General features: G+C 36.3%; 1 protein-coding gene across 4 annotated transcripts in view; it reads left to right on the top strand.

Annotated features, from left to right (window-relative positions):
• LOC117993212 (extracellular matrix-binding protein ebh-like) overlaps positions 1 to 20688 on the top strand; it is a 36693-nt gene that overhangs the window by 9972 nt on the left and 6033 nt on the right. For 2 of the 4 annotated variants that reach the window (XM_069506409.1, XM_069506408.1), the window contains exons 10-12: positions 518 to 684; positions 2233 to 17369; positions 17499 to 17663. In XM_069506409.1, the coding sequence (XP_069362510.1) occupies positions 518 to 684; positions 2233 to 17369; positions 17499 to 17663 (15469 nt within the window). The remainder of the gene's footprint in view (positions 1 to 517; positions 685 to 2232; positions 17370 to 17498; positions 17664 to 20688) is intronic. The other 2 variants (XM_069506411.1, XM_069506410.1) reach the window with 1 other exon arrangement.

Below are 20688 nucleotides of genomic sequence, written 5' to 3'. Positions count from 1 at the left end.
CTGGCTCACTACTGAGTACGGGTCTCCTCTCAGAATGAGAAGGGTTTGGCCAGTCAATGCGGATTGGCATACTGTAGGGCGATTTCGTAAAACCTGCATCAATCATTTACAATCTCAATTGTTCTGATTGGCTGAATTTGTGCGATTCTTGTTGCAACAATTCATTGTACCCAATAGTGAGCGAGCGTTAACCAATCAAAGATGATTGCGATCGTGACTATGTAGCTGTCATTCTCTCGCAATCGCGCAGCTGATGTGGATTCATATTTGCAGCAAGTAACGACCTGAAAAGTGGCGCGTGTTTTCTAGTTGATATTTTCGTTCGCTAATTGACCATCAAAAAGTGTACAATGGTACCCAACATGGTTACGGATATTCGCATCCGCAAATGCGGAAGATTCGCATTATTTCAGACATCCGCATCTGCGGATGTGAACTTCTAAAAAATCCGCATCAGCATGTCAAAATATTGGCATACGCAACAACCCTGGACTGTACATAAATTGTTGCATTCCAGGGAAATGCTCCTAGAAAACTGTCGGATGTACATGGAACGGACACACGGTGGCACCCGTGCCCTCACCACCGAGCTGAAGTACCTCAATTTGGACCCTAAATCCTTTCAGCACCTACCCGAAGAAGAAGATGAAGACGAGAATGATATCTATTACGGGATCGAGAAAGGTACAGTTCTTGTAACTCACCAAGGCGAGTGAACTTTACTTGTCGTCGTCGTTTACGTGGGCATTGCCTTAGTGTGCGTGCATGTCTGACCAATCAGACGCTCGCAATTAGTATACTTTACTTAGCCACTCGTCTTCATACAGGCAAAAACTATAAGTCTCAGGGCCCAAGACGGGACATTTTTTGTTAATTGTAAGGGTTCCGTTTCTGAAGTGCCAACCAGACCCTATTAATCAGACTTCGCTGTCCGTCCGTCTGTCTGTCAGCAGACTTTATCTCGTGAATCGTAATAGGTAGAGAGTTGAAATTTTCACAGAATGTGTATTTCTGTTGCCGCTATAATAACAATTAATAGTAAAAATTGCAAAATGGCCGCCATTAAATTAAAAAAAAAATTAAAAGTGTTATTTCTTGTACGGAACCCTTCGTGTGAACATTGTTCTCATTAGATTTATAACATGGGGTTATTCAAGGGGCGGACCAACAAATTCCTAAAAGGCCGGCAACCTTTTAGGCCTTTTACTGCAAATGTTCATGGGCGGCGGTAATCACTTAATATCAGGTGACCCACCTACTCGTTTGCTCGCCATTTTTATTTAAAAAAATCTATATAGCGTAGAAAACACTCTCTATAGCGAAGCAATACGTCATCATTTAGCACTCTATAAACATTAATTATTTCACTGACCTTAAACACTATACTGATATATAGAGTCGTAAATATTTAGTAGGCAGAGGCACAATGTCATTCTTATAAAAGTGTTTATTTGTTTATTATAATTGCCTAGCACGTATTTACTACGTACGTACGTATTTACTGTACTTCCTATTATCGGTTTAGTGCTAAGCACTTATTAATAAAATTGCATTGTTATCTCTTACTTTCCGTTTAACGAAAACTCTCAACTAGCTGACCCGCCCCGGCTTCGCTCGGGTGGAATTTAGAAAATTGTCGTGGGGATAGAGATTTGAAAAACCCTGAAATAGAGTACCTACGTATTTTTTTTTTGTAACTGAAAACCCAAATTTTTTAAATGAAAATAACTTAAAATGACGGGCTTACATTACATACAAACTTTTATCCCCTATTTAACACCTTTGGGAGTAGAATTTTGGAAAATCCTGAAACGTTTATCTTTTATTCTTAACCGAAAGCCTAAATACCAATTTTCATTGATGTAACTTTAAAAATGACAGGTTTTCATACATACTTCCATACCCTTTTTAACCCTCTTAGGGGTGGAATTTCAAAAAATCCTTTCTTAGTGGATACCTACTCTTTAAAAAGAATACACTCTTCAAATTTCATGTCTGTAGGACCAGCAGTTTAGGCTGTGCGTTGAAATATAAGTCAGTCAGTCACCTTTTCATTTTATAAATTTAGATATAAACAATGAAATACCCGGTCCTTTCAATTTCGCTATATAGAGTTTACATTGTATGTTTTGTATTTCTTGGCTAACAAATAAAGATTTACTCAGATATTATGTTTTAGAAAAAAAACTCGTCAATATGTTTTATTAACTTACATATTATTTTCAAAAACAGGCTATGAACACTTAGTGGAATTTGAGGAACCGGCACCAGAAGATGTACTTTGTGACAATATTATGTCATATTATTCAGATACTACAGAAACAGCCTCTTGTGATTCGGAGAAGTCCATAACTATACCGAAAAGAAAGAAAAAGAAAAACAAACAGCCACAAATATCTGCTGAGGAGGAAGTCGACCCTCTAAGTCTTGTTTCTGATACATTAAGTGATAAAAAAGAGAGACCACACAGCAAGGAGAGAAGTAAACATAAAAATAAAGAAAGTAGGAAAAACAAGCTCAAAGTAGACCAAGATATACAGGATCATGACGAAAAAATCGGGATATCGGACATAATCACTAAAGAGATACAAAAAAAAGCAAAGAAAAAAGAACAGAGGGAGCGTAAAAAGAAGGAGAAATTGGATGCGTGCAACATCAGTATAAAAGATAAGATTTTCCAGTCTTCAAGCAATTTATCAAAGCCATTTTCATGCCAACAAGGCATAAAAATTGCAAGACCAAATATCAGTGACATAGGAAGGAGAAACACTGACACAAATATAAAAAGTAATACGTGCATTACCGATAGTGACTACGACAGTCAAGGAAAATCATCTATTAATTCTGAATATAATGAAAATGCTCTTAATGATGCTTTGACGGATGCTCTTTGCTCAATGGACGAACTGAAATCGTCTGAGGAAACGTTCGAGGGGACAAATTCACAGAGAACTAGTTTTCCTCTGTATTCTTACTCACCTGATACCGTTAGTTCTGTAGGAGTGAAGAAAGGCATACGAAGGCTCATTGACTATAGGCGACATAAAGTATTCAATGATAATTCAATAAGTCAGGATTCACCCGAAAATCTAAGCCCTAATTATAGTATAGACCATGATTTATTAAAAAGTAAAAAACCCCATAACATACATTCCTCTGTTATTAATTCTAAAGGCGTTAATTTTCTCAATACTCCTCATTCGTCCGTAAACATACCAGTTAAACAACAAACGATTCTAAAAGATAAATCACCTAAAATTTTAAAACCTAAACAACCACCACAAGTAAGAAAACAAGGAGTAAACAAGCTTTCTGAATCTCCAAGTCAAAAGCAGTATCAAGAATTTCTATTACAGAGAAAATATGATGATATGCAAGACCAAGGACATCCAGCTGAGTCAATAGGGCAATTACAATTTCAGGAATTCCTTAAGAAGCAGTATCTACAACCTACTGAGCTGCCTGTACTACCATCCAGAACTCAAGATCTTCCAAGACAACTACCTTCTCAAATGAACACAAATGTAACGCCTAGTCAAAAACAATTTCACAGTTTCTTAAAAAATTTACAAGTATCTATAAATGCTGGAGCCACCAACGATGTGCAAGATTCAAAATCCTTATCAACAAATGACAAGACTGCCAGTAAAAAAATAATTCAAGACAAAAAAGTTGACAACGCAGCTAACACTTATGCACGACTGAGTTATATGCATAAGAATAAACACTATGAAAGTATGCTCAAATCAGGAAATAACCCAATAATCCAAAATAAACATTTGGTAAATGTTACCACTGATCAAATTCGACATATAAAGAATATTGATGTTGAAAAAGTTTCCAACTTGCAAGCAACAGGGGAAATTGTATTAGCGAAAATTGATAAACCCGAAAGCAAAATATGTACAGTTGAAAAGGCTAAAGTTCTGGTACAGAATATAGAAAACATTAGTAGCTGCTCTCTAAATAACCCCGTTTTATCAAATATGTTATCGTCAGATAAAAAGATAGTTGACTTTACGGAACCGGTCACAAATGATATTAAAGGTATTAGGCAGTGTATTAATAATAATGCACCTAAAATTTCTACATCATTTCTATCTGAGAAAGATCAACTTGATCTTGTTTCATTACTAAGGCAACAGAATAAGTTGAATCCACCTAAGATGCCAGTTAAGACTGAATTTCTGAATAATCCGAGTGGTGTGTTAATAAATAATAGCACTTCCTATTGTGCTAACTATGAAAGGCAGTGTTTAGATCTTCAAAACAAAATACCAATATTAGTAGAAGAATCAAAGTCAACGTCCTGTCCAACATCTGTAATAAAAGTTGCAAATAATAAGCCATTAAATAGTGGATCTGAACCAAAAAAGAATCGAGTTAAAGGTTCTAAACAAAAAGTAAAGATTGAATCTGATTGGAAAAGCGTTATGAATGATATCTTGGCACATAAAACTCCAAGTATGATTGGGCCAAATGCTCTCGACATTGTACTTAAAAAAGATTCCTTTGAAAAAAGGTCTTCCGAAAGCTTAAATAGCCCGAATAATAGAACAGTTATTATTAGTTCTAATAATCCAAATAATATCACCAATAATGAAACTACAAAGCATTGTACTCAGAATACTCATATTAAAGCTTCAACGAGCAGAGACAGTTCAATTATTTTAAAACCAGCACACTCAGCTGATTTGAAACTAAATCAGAATAAAGTACAATCTACCAATAAAATCGCCACCGGAATAGTAAAAAAGGGGCCAATACAAATCGAAAATAAACATTTTACTAGTGTAATTCAAAATAGTAACGACCCATTTATATCAGGCATACCTAATTCTGACTATGATTTACTAGAAGAGTTAATGGATGATGACTTACGCCAGGAAATCGGAGAACTATCATCTGATGAAGAAACGTATCGTACACCCAATTTTAGTACTTCTAAAATGAAAAATAACCATCATGCAAAAGAATGTAGTTTTCCGATTAATAAAGCAAATGTGGTAACTGCTGAAAACCCTTTTAACTATAGTTCAATACCTGGCTCCGATTCAGTAACAAAATCGTATAATACGAATTATTCTACATTCAAAAAAGATTTATGTTTGAAAAACAACAGTCTTACAAAAACAATAATTCAGAAGAATTCAGGCTGTACCAAAGATGTTAATTTAAAACCGCAGATAATTTCTAATGAAGTAATAACCAGCTCAAAGTTTGCTGAAAAATCATTTCTTAGTGGAAAATTGCATAAAAATGCTTCTAGTAATTTTCTGGCTGCAGCTGCGCCTAACAATAAATTGTGTGTAGATAAAGTTTCTCACGTAAAGAAGAATCCTCTTATAACAACGCCCAAAACGAAAAACCAGCATTCAAACAAATTGTCTGTTAGTATTTGTAGTGATTCTAAACTACCAAAGACGGTGGATAATACCAAATCCCTAGTAAACAATGTTCCTGAAGCTCCAAAAAGTCAAAATCCTTCACAAGTATTACTAACTGTACCCCAAAGAAATGCACAAGCACAGAATGTAATGCTTATCGGTAGAACTGATTTAATCTACGATCCATTTACTGCAATACACATAACTCAGTCAACAGACTTAAATAGAAACTCTTACGTTGCTGTTAATCAAGCGCCAATGAATGTAGCCTTATTGCATTCGACGTCATTTGTTGGTCCTGTTTTGAGCCCCGTGATTATTGAAAATTCTGTTACGTTGCCAGTTATTCAGAAAGTTGCACCAAACATTTCCATGAATTTAACATCACTCAACTGTAATAAACTTGAAACTGGCCCAATTTGTAAAGATTACCAGCAATCAAACATAATAAAGACTGAACCCATTCAACCGAAAACGTCAAATGCAAAAGTACTTGAAAAAAGTTGTCTGTCAAGTAAGGATGATTTTGATGAATTAAAATTCATAACTACGGCCAGTAGATCGTCAGCAGTAGATTCTGATATTATGTCGACTTCAATACCGACTGTTTTAAGTAATAGAATAACGGAAGATTTGGTACAACATAATTTATTAGTTTCAAAGGAGCATTGCAATTTAATACCTGAGGTTACTGAGTCATTTAATAAAAAGTTAAGTAAGCAAAGTCAGTCAGAAATAATTGAGGATCGTCATTTAGATACAAAGTCTGTTAGTCAAGTTCAAGAAGATATAAAAGGTCTCGTATATGAAAGCACCGATATAAATACGTTGACAGGTAAAACTCTTGATAACAAAAAATCTGATGTCATAATGGACCAAGACAGAATAAAAAGGCAACGTATGCTAATATTTAATAAATTTGAAAATCTTAAGAATTGTAGTCAAGAGAAACCCATTGCTCTACCTTATGCTCCAATTGAATCGTGTAAGGAAGACGACAAAAATCAAGAACAGAAATTAACAAATGAGAAGAAAAATAAACGTGATATTAGAATAGGGCGAAAGATATCTGGTAAAAGAGACTCGTGCCAGAAACAAAGCCTTCCTGTAAAAGTAAATCGAGCTAATCGTAGTTCTGCGAGACTTACCGCTCTTAGGGACGTACCGGTCACTTTTAAAGATGATGCTATACAAAATTCCGTAGAAAAGAAATGTTTGACCAGGGACGGAAATGAACCTAATATTACGAAGGATTTTAGCAGTTCCAAATTAGATAATTCTTACACTGTAAAAAGTAAAGCTGCACATCATACAGAAAATGTTGAATTTGTAGAACCAAGCAACGAAATCAATCAAAGTCATAAAGAGAAACCAATTTGTAAGGAAAATATTGTCGAGAAAATCAAAAGTGCTAATAATTCAAAATTGATTAATATGGATCAACTTGTTGTGAAAGCTAGTGAAAATGACATACAAATGAAATCCACAGAAGCTGTTGGTGTAGTAAAAAATGAAAATGACATACAAATGAAAGCCACTGAAGCTGTTGGTGTAGTAAAAAATTCTTGTCAAAAAAGAGATAATAATTTTTCTAAGGAAAATAATAGTATATCCGAATTTCTCTCCCATGAATATATATCTAACGAAACTGGTAAAGACGTACCAATTGGCAGTGGTAGCAAAATAAATAATAAATGTACACAGCGAGAGTTAGAAGTCCACGAAAATAAAGACGTTGCTCCTAAAATTACGCCACAAAATGAAATAAAGATTTCCAAAGAAGTTGAAAAGAAAACAATATCAAAAAAGAACGCCGGCACAGAAAAAATTGTGGCAGATTCTGTACACATAAAGTGTGTTGATGTAGAAACTAAACCGGTTATGATTAAAAGTACAATTAAAAACCTAACTGAATTGTGTAAAGATAATATTGCTATAGTTGGTGACAATAATATGACGCATGAGCAAAAAGCTTCTCCGTTAATATCTCCGGTTATGATTAAAAGTACGATTAATAAATCTGATGAATTAGGTAAACATAATATTTCTTTGGTAAGTGACACTATTACGATGCGGGGTCTAAAAGCTACGCCGCTTACATCTCCGGTAATAACTGAAAAATTATGTAAATCGAAGAATTTTGACTTGTCGGATGCTAAAATAATGTATGAGGACTTACCAAATTCAGATAATGGCCCACAAAAAAAATGTGTCCGTATTACACTTCCAAATGGTAATACTTTTAAAGCAACAATCAAACAACAAACATCAAACAAGTTAAATGTCAACATCGATTCTATATTTGATGATCCAACCGTCAAATCTCTATTGTGGAAAAACATCAATAATAACACGAAGTGCACATTAAATATAAAACAAATAAATAAAAAAGAAGGATCGATTTTCAAAACTGAAGTCCAGGACATAATTTTTCCAACATCAACAGAAACTATTAACTTAATTAGTGACGATGAAGAAGATACCAGCCCTCAAAGCTTCAAGACAGAATTTGGTACTTTCAAAATTACATCAATGGATCCAGGTACACATCTGAAACATCAAAAGAAGTTATCTCAGAAATCTTTTGTGCTTCTAGAAAGTAATGTTATGCCAGAAGCTGTTGCAATAGATCAAACAAATATTAAGTCAAATGAGCCAGTTAAATTAAATTTGCCTACTGAAAAACCAGTGTCAAATTCTCAAGAAACTGTTGCAGATTATATAGAAATAGATGATTCCTCGAATGACAGTATTTCAGTAATCTCTTCGGAGACAAACACTAATTCAAATAATAAAACATCTCTTGGTAGTGATAAAGTTTATGAGCTAAAAAACTTACTACTAAAAGATCTTGGTGTAGAAGATACGCCTAATATAACTAAAGTAATTACGAAAAATGTGGGGGGAATTAAAAATTCCAATGACATTCAAATAAAAACGCTAACTGTAATTAATGACATTCATAAAACTATTGAAGCAGTTCATAAAAGCACTGACCTTCAAAAAGAAATGAATAATATTACAAATGAAATTATAAATATTGAAGATGACAATATTGAAGAAGATAATATGACAGAGGATAAAGAAGATATATCAGGTCGGCACATAGATAATAATACAAAACAATTAATTTTAAAGTTAAAGAAATGTGACGACCTCGTTGAAAAATTAAGAATTAAAAAACAAAAATGTTTTGTCAGTTTAATAAGATGCGATGACGCTTCAAAAGATGTCGAAAAGAAAAAAGACATATTCACTTATTATAAAGGCATTGAAGAATCATTAGATGATGTTTTATGCTTACAAAATGAGATAACAGAAACAATACTAAAACGAAGTGACTCTGAATCAATTTTAAATGATTTAGATAATACTGCTACTACTGTTGATCCTTCATCATCAACATATTGTAATGAAGAATCCTCTGCTCCAATGTCGCCATCACTGATTGACAACCTTGAAATTCCTGTAAGCCTCACCGAAAATAGTATAGTAAATTCTGATGTTTTAATCGGATTATCTAAGTGTGATGCGGATTGGTGTATGACCAAACCGTTCTTAAATAAATATAACAGTTTTGATATTAGTGATCGAGTGTTGTTAGAAAGATACGAGGAATATGAAAACAATGATGATAGTTTAACAGATTGTGACAGTGACCACGATTCTAGTTTGTCAACGGGTGAAAGTTTTCAAGTACCAAGTCTTGTCAAACTTGTCGTCAATTTATTTACGAACAATTCCAATATATTGGAAAGACTTACGAATAAAGATTTAACATCAAAATATGTAAAAAATATGAATTCTTCACCTTTAAAAAGAAAAGCTAATGACAGGGCAGAAAGGAGACGACAAAATAAACTATGTAAAATTGTAAACAATGTAGATAATGAATATGGATGCCGATCAATGCAAAATTGTCACAACACAGAAATTAATAATACGATAATGCATATTTCGGAAAACGTTGCAATGTCATATTATTCTTTATCGAACGAAAAGCCTAGTGATATTGATAGTGAAATGAAAGAATCCAGAAATCAACCACTTGGAATAAATGATGACTTACAAAACAACATGCAGTTTCGACAAGTTGCTTCCTTATTGCGGTTAGCAATAAAAAGTTTTCAAGTTAACTATGAAATTGAAGATATAGCCAGTAAACACAAGCTTATTAATCTTCCCCCATCAACTTTAAACGAAAATTTTTGTTTTAGAAAAGCATTTGAAAATAGTTCAAGGATTGAAATGGATTTAATAGAAAACAATGTACGGTATGAATGTAATCTAGGAAGTTATAAACCTGTACCGGAAGGCATACGATCTTTAAAACGACTAAAACCATGCCCTTTAAGTGTATCAGAAGATTCAAGGCATATTGGAATTAATGAGAAAACAGGCTATAGCATAAAAAATATCGATATTAGTACAAATAAAAAAAATAACGATTTTGTACACATAACTAAGTTAGATGACGATATCATTCACGCTACGTGTGTTATCGATGACAAATATAATATAGAACCTTGTTCGATCATAACAGACATTCAATCCCTGTCACAGTCAAAAAATGAATGGGAAACAGATTCGTCTACGGTAAATGTGTTTGAAGATGACCTAATGATGGTCTCGGAAGTCAAAGAAAATGACCATTATAAAGATAGTGAAAGTTCACTCCAATCAAAGGATGAACACGATTTTTTACATAATACAACGCAAGGACATGAAGTGGGAACAGATATAGCAAAAGTATCAAAATATGAACAAAAAAATCACGATGAAGTTAATGAAACTGAAGAATGTAATGCACAGGGCTCGGATATTACAGTTTGTTCAATTTTGGCACAAATCACAAAATCAACAGAAACAGAGCCTGCTTTACAATCAGAATCCTACGATGTAAATGCAACCTCGAGCCTCGAGATTGAAATTCAAACACCTGAAGATGCAGCTATGATCACTAAAGAAAATACTGAAATATATTTGGGTGGGCCTAGTTTTACAATAAATATCACTGGTAATAGTGACGAGTTACAAACAAAACCCGAAATAAAATTAGATCACGCATCGAAATTGACTGAGAAAGAAAAAGCATGTGCTAATAATGAAAATGCAAAAGCTTATTCATTACTAACGCTTTCGGAAAACTCTAATTTGGATTTACTTTCTTTAAATGACCTTACACCAGATCTCGAGACACATGACGCATTAAAACAGACTGAACATGGTGTCGTATTTAATTGTAATACAAAAACAGACAAAGTTAATGATTCCGATGGTAAAAACAGTTCCGAGATGATTACAACCGATGATGCTACACAAAAACAACAACAAATAAAACTTGACGTTGTTAAGAACGATAAAGTATCTTTAAAATATAAAATTAATTCTGGAACCCAAGAAAACAAGAATTTGGATTGGACTGTCACAGACAAACCAACAGCAAATCCATTAGCAAAATTATCTTATTCAAACTTCAGTAATGCAAGAGATTTATTCGAGGATAAATCACTTATTGATATTAAAGTAAAACAAATAGAAATTAATGCTGTAGACCAGTTGGACGTTAACCTGAAATCTAGTACAAATTTTGCGCAGGATACTAAATTAATGGATAGGTTAAAGTACAATCCTTATTCATATGATGATAATGTAAATGTGTCATTGGAGGATTTAGAATCTACACCAACTTTAAAAACGTCAGCAGTACTGCACCAAAAATTAGACGTGAAAATAGAAGATAACATACTTCTAAGTTCTTTCAAAGTGGCAGAAGAGTTACTGGCCAAAAATAACGTCGTTGACGCCAAAATTTTAGATACTGATATTTGTAGTGGCAAAGAAAGTGAAAAATGGCCTTTAGACACCTCCGAACATATACATATAGATGATTGTAAATTGAAAGAAAGTGATCCATGTGATGACTGTGATAACAACAAATTTCATGAACCAATAGTATTGCCAGAGAATAAATTACATATTGATGCTGAAATTATAAAACAGGAAGAGAACTTTGATCTTGTAATTGATGCTTACAATATAAGAAATTCGGAGAAAGTTAGTCTCGAAACAATAACAAAATTGCCTGAAAATAAATTAGACATAGGCGCTAAAAACGTTAACAGTATCATAAACAAAGACACGAACTTCGACATTGTAATCGACACTTGTAATGATATACAGTCAGAAACAGTTAGCCCTGAAACAGTTTATAAATTGAAAGAGATAGAAGACAATGCGGTATCCGATGCTACAACTAAAGAAAAAATAGTTTCTTCTACAAGCGATAAAAATAATTTTGAAACTGTTTCTATTTTAACTGAACCCTTCCCATTATTACAACCAATATTAAACAGTCAAGAACGTTTACAAGCGGATGATCAATCTAAACGTGCTGTAATTTGCCTAACGGAAGAATCACAAGATAGAGTATTAGATATAATTGAAATGAAAAAAAATAATTTGTATGTTGAAGTTGATAAAAAGTCTTTAGATCCTTCTATGAAATACGAATTACAAGTAGAAGTACATGTAGAAAATACGTCAACATCGTGTGACTTAAATTCTCCAGTAACCATGGAAAAGGCCGAAATAAATTCCTCTATAAATCCAAATCTTAGCTTATGTGATTATAATGAAGATATATTCAAAAGTTGTTTTTCAAAAGAAAGTGAATGCGTTAGTGTTGAAAAAGCCACCAAGAAGCATTCTAAACTAAAAGAGAATTTCAATTGCAGCGTAGTGTTGAATGTCCTTCAAATAACAACAAATGCCAAAGTTAATGGCAAGGATATTGGAGTGCAAAAAAATGGAACTGACAGAGATGACATCGCTTATCAATCCAATGAATTTACACCACCTGACTTAAACAATATAAATGAAATTACCGAAACAGAGAAAGAACCTGCACATACCAACAACCTGGTTTCTGTTAAAGAGAAAATAATAGGTAATGATATCAGACATAGTGATTGTGTATTCCAGACCGATCAAGATATTAATGAAAACGCGGAATGTATTTATGTAAATGATGAGGTTAATTTAAAAAAGGAGTGCAGTGAAAGTAAAACTGAGTCAAATTCACCTAATGATGATAAATTGCAGAAAAGTGTTATGCTCGTATATAAAGGTGATTCTAATGTTATATTAAAAGGTTCCATATACGAAGATCCAGTTGTTGGAACCTGTTATGTGTTCCCCATAGTAAATAGAACGCCGTTAACTGACGAAACAAATTGCAGCAATGTTTGTGATGATAAAACAATTAATGTTTTAGAAAGTTTGAAGACCAAGATTTATGAAGAATGCAGTGAACACGATGTCTTGGATGACTTACAAACGGTTGAAAATTTTAACGTGTTACTACCAAAATTAACGTATTCAAGACAAAGGTTCAAAAATAATGATATTATTAATATAGGTGATAAGACAAATAGAAAGAACTTAAAACGGAAACTCAGTTGTTATGATAATAAGTTTCATGCAAAACGATATAGAAAAGGAAAAAATATTGACTACCCAAAATTTTCCGTAGCAACTGTACTAGAGTCTGGATATAGTAAAGAGTATAAGCGCCTTTTAGATTATTGGACTTCTGTCAAATTTTCATATTCACGACCATTTCATAAAGAAGATATTGACATACGTGGTTTATTGAACGACTGGCCTATTAAAGAGACAAACATGAATGTGTCTGATAATACAGACTTTGAAAATATTCTTTTCTCAGAAGATCAGTTCGAAAAACAAGATCCTTTCGATCCTTTGCAGCAAACTCTAGCACAAGAAATATCTCAATGCAACGAGCAGCAATACATTAGCTATGATATTAATGAAACTAATTTTAATATGGGTTTTGGTGAGGGGTCCGACAGAGTCATACAAATATCGGAAGATGAAAATATTATTTCAAAAGTTTCGGCTGCGACTCTGTCGGACGTAAAACAATCTCAGCCGTTTTTAACGACGAAGCATTACGAATATTGTGGCAAAAATCAAATGCTATGTATGTCTCATAAACATCAGAAAGAAATTCTCAAACGTTCAATCTCCTACATTCAACTGAGAGATAAGATACGTTCATTTTTCAAGAAGACAACAGCGGAATTAAATTACCATTGGCTTATGGACACCATGAAGAGCAAATATAAAAATTCATATAATAATAATAGCCTATTTCTTAAAAGTGGTTTTCCATCTGATCTCTTAAATTCAGATTTCATCGATCCGGCTCCGGTTGAAGCAATAGTACAAGTTGTCCAGGTAGGTCAGTTACCAGTTAGTGCGGCAGCGCAGAACCCGGTGACGTGTGATCCCCGCGTCACTCAGGTGACAGATGCTAGCCCGCAGTGTTCAATTGAAAATAGCCCGCACGATGACTCACATTCTCCCATCAAGACTGAATATACAGAGTTAACTACTGCAGATCTTAGCTTGCCATTAGTCCAAGAATATGATCGACAAATGGAGTCACACGAATCTTCGAAAATGACAAATAGTCATCATGAAGACATTCCAGTGGAGACTGAAATGACGTCAATAGTTAAAACCGAAATCACGATAGAATTGTCACCACTAAAAGAAGAACCAATCGATTACAACGATAGCGATGATTTACAATCACTAGTAAACAAACATATAAACAACGTTGACTATTCATTTGATTCGAATGACAACAGTATACTAGAACCGCAATCAAATACGGATGTTTCTTATGAATCATTAGACAATCATGAAACCGATTTCTCACCACAAGAGAAACAACAAAATGGTTCAACTGAAAAAACTGACCAAATTGCTCATGCAATGAATGCTGCTGGTATAACAACTACACCAGAAACAATGATGAATACAAGAGCCCATGCTTTAGTAAACATGTTATCTCAAAAAAATTGTCAAGAGGGACCTGCTGCGTCTACTACTTCATCCGCAAATAACTATTCAAAGGCCCCGGTAAATGCGATGACATTGCAACAAGCACTAGCACAAATATTGCCTCCACCACTAAATCAGACTACTGTTCATGAAAACAATCAAACAAATACGAGCTCCTCGGTAACTTCACAGGTTTTGCATATTGTACAAGGAAAAAATACAAATGGTAATCAAATCACCCTAGTAGATAACTCTCAGAATTCTGTAATTAGCAACTCTAACACACCTGTGCTACATATAGTACAAAACAAAGGAGCAAACACCAATTCAACACCCAATGCGAATTCAGGACAGCATACAAATTCTTACAGTGGACTGTCTTTAGTTGACACAGGAATCCAACAAGGTAGCAATCAGCTTCTTCATATTGTTAACACTGGGAACCAAAAGAATAATCAGTTACTAAAAAGAGTGAACCTTTTGACGAATCTTACTAACGTCCAAGGATCTAATGAGCAAAAAATGGTTCAATTCGTTTGTAAATCTGCAGATGGAAAATCTATCCATTTGAATGCCCCACATCAAAGAAGTATGGTTTTGAGATTACAACCAATTGAATCACCAAATATTCAATCCAATCCAAAAACAGCAGAATGTCAAGATAATGCAAGTTCCAGTCCCACATCTAACACTAGTAGTAATACAACCACTAATAAAGAATCAACTAATGCACAGCATGAAATAAAATCTCGATCTGTATATGAAGAAAACTATGCAAAGTTTATACAAAATTCTTCCAACAAATCTGTCGAAAAGTCTACTAGCTTACCAAAATTTGGTCAAGCTTTTGGAAAACAGGTATTTCAGGATGGCAATCAAAAAGGAAATGACATAAATGCTAATAATTCTAATCTACCATCTATCAATTCCAATTCCGAAAGCTCTGAATGTCAGCCCAATGATAATTCGGTCAACCTAGATCATATTGGACAGTTAAACAGCCCACCGTTGTTACTGAGGAAATCTCCATCACAGCCTGTTCATTCGCAGCCATCACAGTCAAATTTAGTGCAGCAACTAAAGCAGACCATCGCCCCAATGAACATACAAACTATGCACGGGGGTGTCATCTACACGCGACAAATACCCGTCAATATAGGAGGTGGTCAGACAATCAACTTGATAACGGTGCCTAGCACGGAACTCATAGACGAGGCCAACCAAAAACAAAAAGGCGATGTTAAGTTCGTCAATCAAAACGAACTAGACTCGCCAATCATAAAAATTGTGCCGCAGAATCAAAACACGCCAAACGCTGAAAGTACGCACGATGACACTAATAGCCACACGGGGATGCCTAACGATAGTGCACAAAATCCGCCAGCTCAACATCAACCCGTGTTAACGCAAATGCGAATAAAATTGCCGATGCTGAGTAAAACTCCTCAAATGGTATCTGGTGCCAGGGTGGTACGACCATCTTTCTTTCAAATACAGCGCAATGTCATCGGCGGTGCTAATCAACACGTGTATCAGCAGTTGGTTCTAACGGCAGCACCGCCGCTCGGCCAACATACTATTCGACTGCCACAAGCTCAGGCGAACAGACAAGTTACAAAAACAACTGCAGACGGCCAATCAACTTCCGAACCTCAAATGAGTTCATCAACACTCGAACAGCTGCGAGAATTTGATATGGTATTGGAACAAGTGAAGGAAAGAAGTACCGTTCAACCCAATTCAAATACAAATAACACTTTTACTAAACTGCTGACTCCAACGACGGAAACAAACGAAGGCACATCCGTGACGTCTACGGTGACTGAGTCTACACAACAAGTGCTATACTCGATCGGATCAAACCAATCACTAAACGTAGCATATATCAACAGGAAAACAGTTGCTACTACACCGACTACGTCAACTTTTGTTCGATCTCCCGATTCGTCTGGGATCATAGATTCGCCTTCCTCTTCCTCGCACATACAAATTCCTCATACTGTTACTAGTGAATCGACATTAAATGAGGCGTCAGCACAACCGAGCCAACCGAAACCGGCGAAAGTTGGATCCAAATCCAAATCGAGACCAAAATCATCTTCGAATCCGCCAAGCTCATTGAAAATAAATACATTGCCTCCGAAGCCCACTCAAAAACCACTCGAAGACGAACAGACTACTCAACGAATACTTTACATATTAGCGGAATATAAAGAACAGGTGGAAAACTCTCCTGACAAAGATAAACCAGCGCCACGAAGGCGATCGAATCCTCCGACAAATCCATCGGGGTCCTCGAAACGTAAAAAGAGCTCCAATGGTTCTAGGCGTCCCGGCGCTCGAGACATGAGCCCGGTGCACGGCGAAGACACTTGCCGCACCATGGGCTCCGAGGACAGCAGTTGCGGCACCTCCCAGGGCGACTGCAACGAGAGCTGCCTCGACAGCCACTCGCCCCAGGACAGTCCACGCAAAGTCGTCAGGAAACTGACCTTCGAAAACGAGACTTCCCCCGTCGCCCAACCGAGACCGCAGCCGCAGCGGAACGTGATAGTCGCCGACGGTCAAACGATAACCGTCGCGAGAGGGACGGCCGGGAAGCCTGCCACGGCAGTCTTGATGCCGGCCAATTACATCTTGCCCGTGTCGATGGTCAAAGGTGGCCAGCAGATCGCTATAGTAACGAACCGTGGGCCCAAATTGTTAACAGTCGGTGGCGGTGAAGGGGGTGCTACGAACGCGCTCTTGCTACAACGTCTGATCGGACCGGCGGGTCTAAAGCCGGTGTTGACGCGGCCCGGAGTTCGCCACGTCCGTTTGCCGACAGCAGCCTTACACAATCTACAAGCCTTTAACTTGACGACTGCGACGGCAGTCCAACCGCCGGATAGCACTGCTTCTCCAGCCCCGGCGCCGACGCCTCCCGAGCTGATAGAGACGAGGGCGAACAGTTCCCCTTGGACCGACCGAGAGTCGCAGGATGTAAAACCCGAGCGGGACTCCAGCCCCGAAGGCTCCGAACCGTGGAATCTACCCTCATCGGCTGATCCCCACGACTACACCTACGAAGAAACTGTTCGGACTGACAACATGGACAGAACTGTGCTTGTAAGTATATTTTTATACATTCATAACATTTGTATTTGTCAATAAACTAGGCCCGCGCAATAACCACTTTCAATTATGCCGAAAAGTTAGTAGATGAATCGTATTATGACGTACATTTTGAAACTTCAGGAAGCAATCCCCGATCGATACAGTCCCGATATGGAGGCGCAAAGGATATTTGATAAGATGTTCGACGTTGAGTCGAAAAAGTCGTACATCGATTCGCACGACGATTCGTCCCGTTGCGCATACGATATTGACGCGTCAGACTGCGACGATAAGGTGTACCACCAGGTGATATCGTAGTCCTGACGCCGACCCCTCAGATTAGAAAGCCTCTTAGTAGACATGCACGCCTCGATTTCTTTTAAGCGCTTTTCTTTCGTTCGGTGTTAGTTTGCCTTAAAATATAGATGCGACATGCTTGCATAATCTCTTACGTGACATAATATGTTTCCAGTCTAAATATATGGGAGATCTTTTTTAAAATTTAACAATTACTGGCGTCATGCTTTTAGCTTGCTTATTGTTTTAAAATGTGGCAAATTCTGTTTTACACAATCTCAAAATCCTACTAAAATGACAAGTCTAAATATATAGCTATCCTTTTCGTCTGCGAAAATGGATAGCATTTTTGTTCTGTCAATTTATAGAGAGAGCCAGCGCGTGCCAGACCTTCGTTATTTTATTAAAGCTGAATGTTTCTCTGCGTATGGTCCCCAACACGGGGAGGAACGCTTGTTTGGATATTTGGAATACGCAGATAAACTTTCAGCTTTTATAAATCAATGAAGGTCTGGCACGCCCTGGCCTTAGTCCATTAGTTTAGTTTTGAGAATGTGTAAAATTTTGCCACCATATTACTAAAAATCTAGTTTTGTGGGCGCATTTAATAAATAAAACTTCTTACACTTTTTAACAATTAATTTTTATTGTAAAGTTCAAAGAATTGTCGCTTCTATTAGGCATGCTACACACGTAACGAAGAAAAACCATATTCTTTTAAGTCTCATAAATGTCTTCCCAATAGTCTTTGTATTTTTGATTTTTCTCTTTAATTGTCTATGTTCTGAGAAGGATGTTTGAACTAAAAGTTCTTGTAAACGCTTATTTTGAAATTTTCTTCCGTCATACATTTTAGATTTTGCCCTTTGATATTAAAACGACTTTAACGGCGGCCTTTCCGTAACTCGCTCCATACATACGTAATTTGACTCTCATTTGAATATTAACCAATCAAACTCAAAATACTAGTTTTGTATAAGTGTTTATTTGTTAATGACGGAGGAGGGAGAGCGGGGACCCTGAGATACAGGTTTTGCAAACTTACTTCAGGGTCCCTGGCACAATTTTAAAAAGACCTTTTAAAACAAATAAATCATTTCATTTCATTTCAAACTCGATGATGTAAATTTCGTGTAATTTTGTAGCCACCTTCTAGAAACTAATAGAAACACGCGTCTGTGGTTTTCCAGCTTTTTTCAAAAATTACTATTTTTAAAATAACACATCATCATCAGCACGGGTCTCCTCTCAGAGTGAGAAGGGCCATAGTATACGCTGGCCATATGCGGATTGGCAGACACACACCTTTGAGAACATTATGGAGAACTCTCAGGCATGCAGGTTTCCTCACGAGGTTTTACTTCACCGTTAACGCAAGTGATGTCTAATTAAAACGCACATAACTCCGAAAAGTTAGAGATGTGTACTCGGAATCGAAACCCCGGCCTCCTCCTTTTATTTAATTTTTTTTAATGGTTATCTTAAAAACCACAGACATAGTTATTAGTTCCTAGAACGAATCTACAAAGTTTCATTGAGTTTAACTGGTTAGTATTAAAATGAGAGGCAAATTATAGTACGTGACAGGTCGAGATAGCAATCAAGGGTATGAAGCGGGGGGACGCCCCGCACAGGGTTACCGCAGAGGCTATGCGGGGCGTTCCCTCCCCGATTGCCATCTCGACCTATCGCGGACTATACGTTTGTTTGTAGCGTACTAGGAATAAACCCCTCTTAATTTTTGCATGTGGCAATGACTCCTCGGTATTTCCATAGTCAAGTACGGCCTCTATCATGGTGCATGTTAATCATCTTCATTCAACAAACGATATTTTGTCTCTCACGGCTTTACTCACGTGTTCAGTCGACGCTAGCCCGACTAGTTTCGAACCCCGTCCGGGGTCCTCAAACGGAGTCAGTTCGCGCACGCGTCGCGGTTAAGACTGCGCGCCGCTGCCCGCACAGCCCGTTGTGAGGGGGGGGGGGGGGAAGCAGCCGTATGGGTTCGAAACTAGTCGGGTTAGGGTCGACTGAACACGAGAGTAAAGCCGTGTGAGATATTATATACAATGGGAGTCACTCACGATAGTTTAAACGTTAAAATAAAACTATATTTTGTTAAATCTTATATTTTCAGTCATTTACATACCTCCAAATGTGCTGTTTACGTATGTTTTGTCCCATGTATAGTGGGACTTGATTGTATTGTAGTTTCCAATAGGCAAAATCGTAATTTTTTAATCTCATGCTGTTTCTCTTCTTTGATGTTGTTGTATTAACTCGAATGAAACCTAGCTTAAAACATAATAATTACTAGCTTATGCTCGCGACTTCGTCTGCGTGGACTACATAATTTTCAAACCCATATTTCACCCCCATAGAGGATGAGTTTCCTAAAATCCTTTCTTAGCGGATGCCTTCGTCATAATAGCTATCTGCATGCCATCCGTCCAGTAGTTTGAACTGTGCGTTGATAGATCAGACAGTCAGTCAGTCACCTTTTCCTTTTATATATTTAGATTAAATAGTTACAACCTTTTTAATTGAGTTATCGGTCGCTTGTATTGTGTCTTTCATATTTAAAATAAAAAAACTAAAAAATAATTTAAGCGTGATAATTAAAAAAAATTCTATAAAAGCTTGGTATAAAAACGCTTTTAGAAAAATAACATAAGACTAAAGATAGAGGGAATAATTGCGTAATGCACTCGCAATCAGAATTGTTTGATACTTGAATCCGATGATAATCTGTTATCCTAGGAAACACAAGCTCATAATATAATACTAGCTGATTTGCCCGTCTTTGCTCGGGTGGAATTTGAGATATGCAGGATGTAACCAGAACGATGGCAAAAAGGAAGACAGGTGATAGACAGTACTGATGATTACTGATATGATACCACAAAAAAAACGCGAAAAAATATTTAAAAAATCCTGTAATATTGTAAAAGTTTACGATAGATTGCAAATAAAACATTTGACTGACGCTAGAGGTCAACGAACGTTACGCAAGTAGGCCACTCGGAGTCAATGA

The sequence above is a fragment of the Maniola hyperantus genome, chromosome 23, assembly GCF_902806685.2.
Source record: "Maniola hyperantus chromosome 23, iAphHyp1.2, whole genome shotgun sequence".
NCBI classification, from domain to species: Eukaryota; Metazoa; Arthropoda; class Insecta; order Lepidoptera; family Nymphalidae; genus Maniola; species Maniola hyperantus.
The sequence above is the reverse complement of the archived record's forward strand: the minus strand, read 5'-3'. Positions and strand labels throughout refer to the sequence as shown.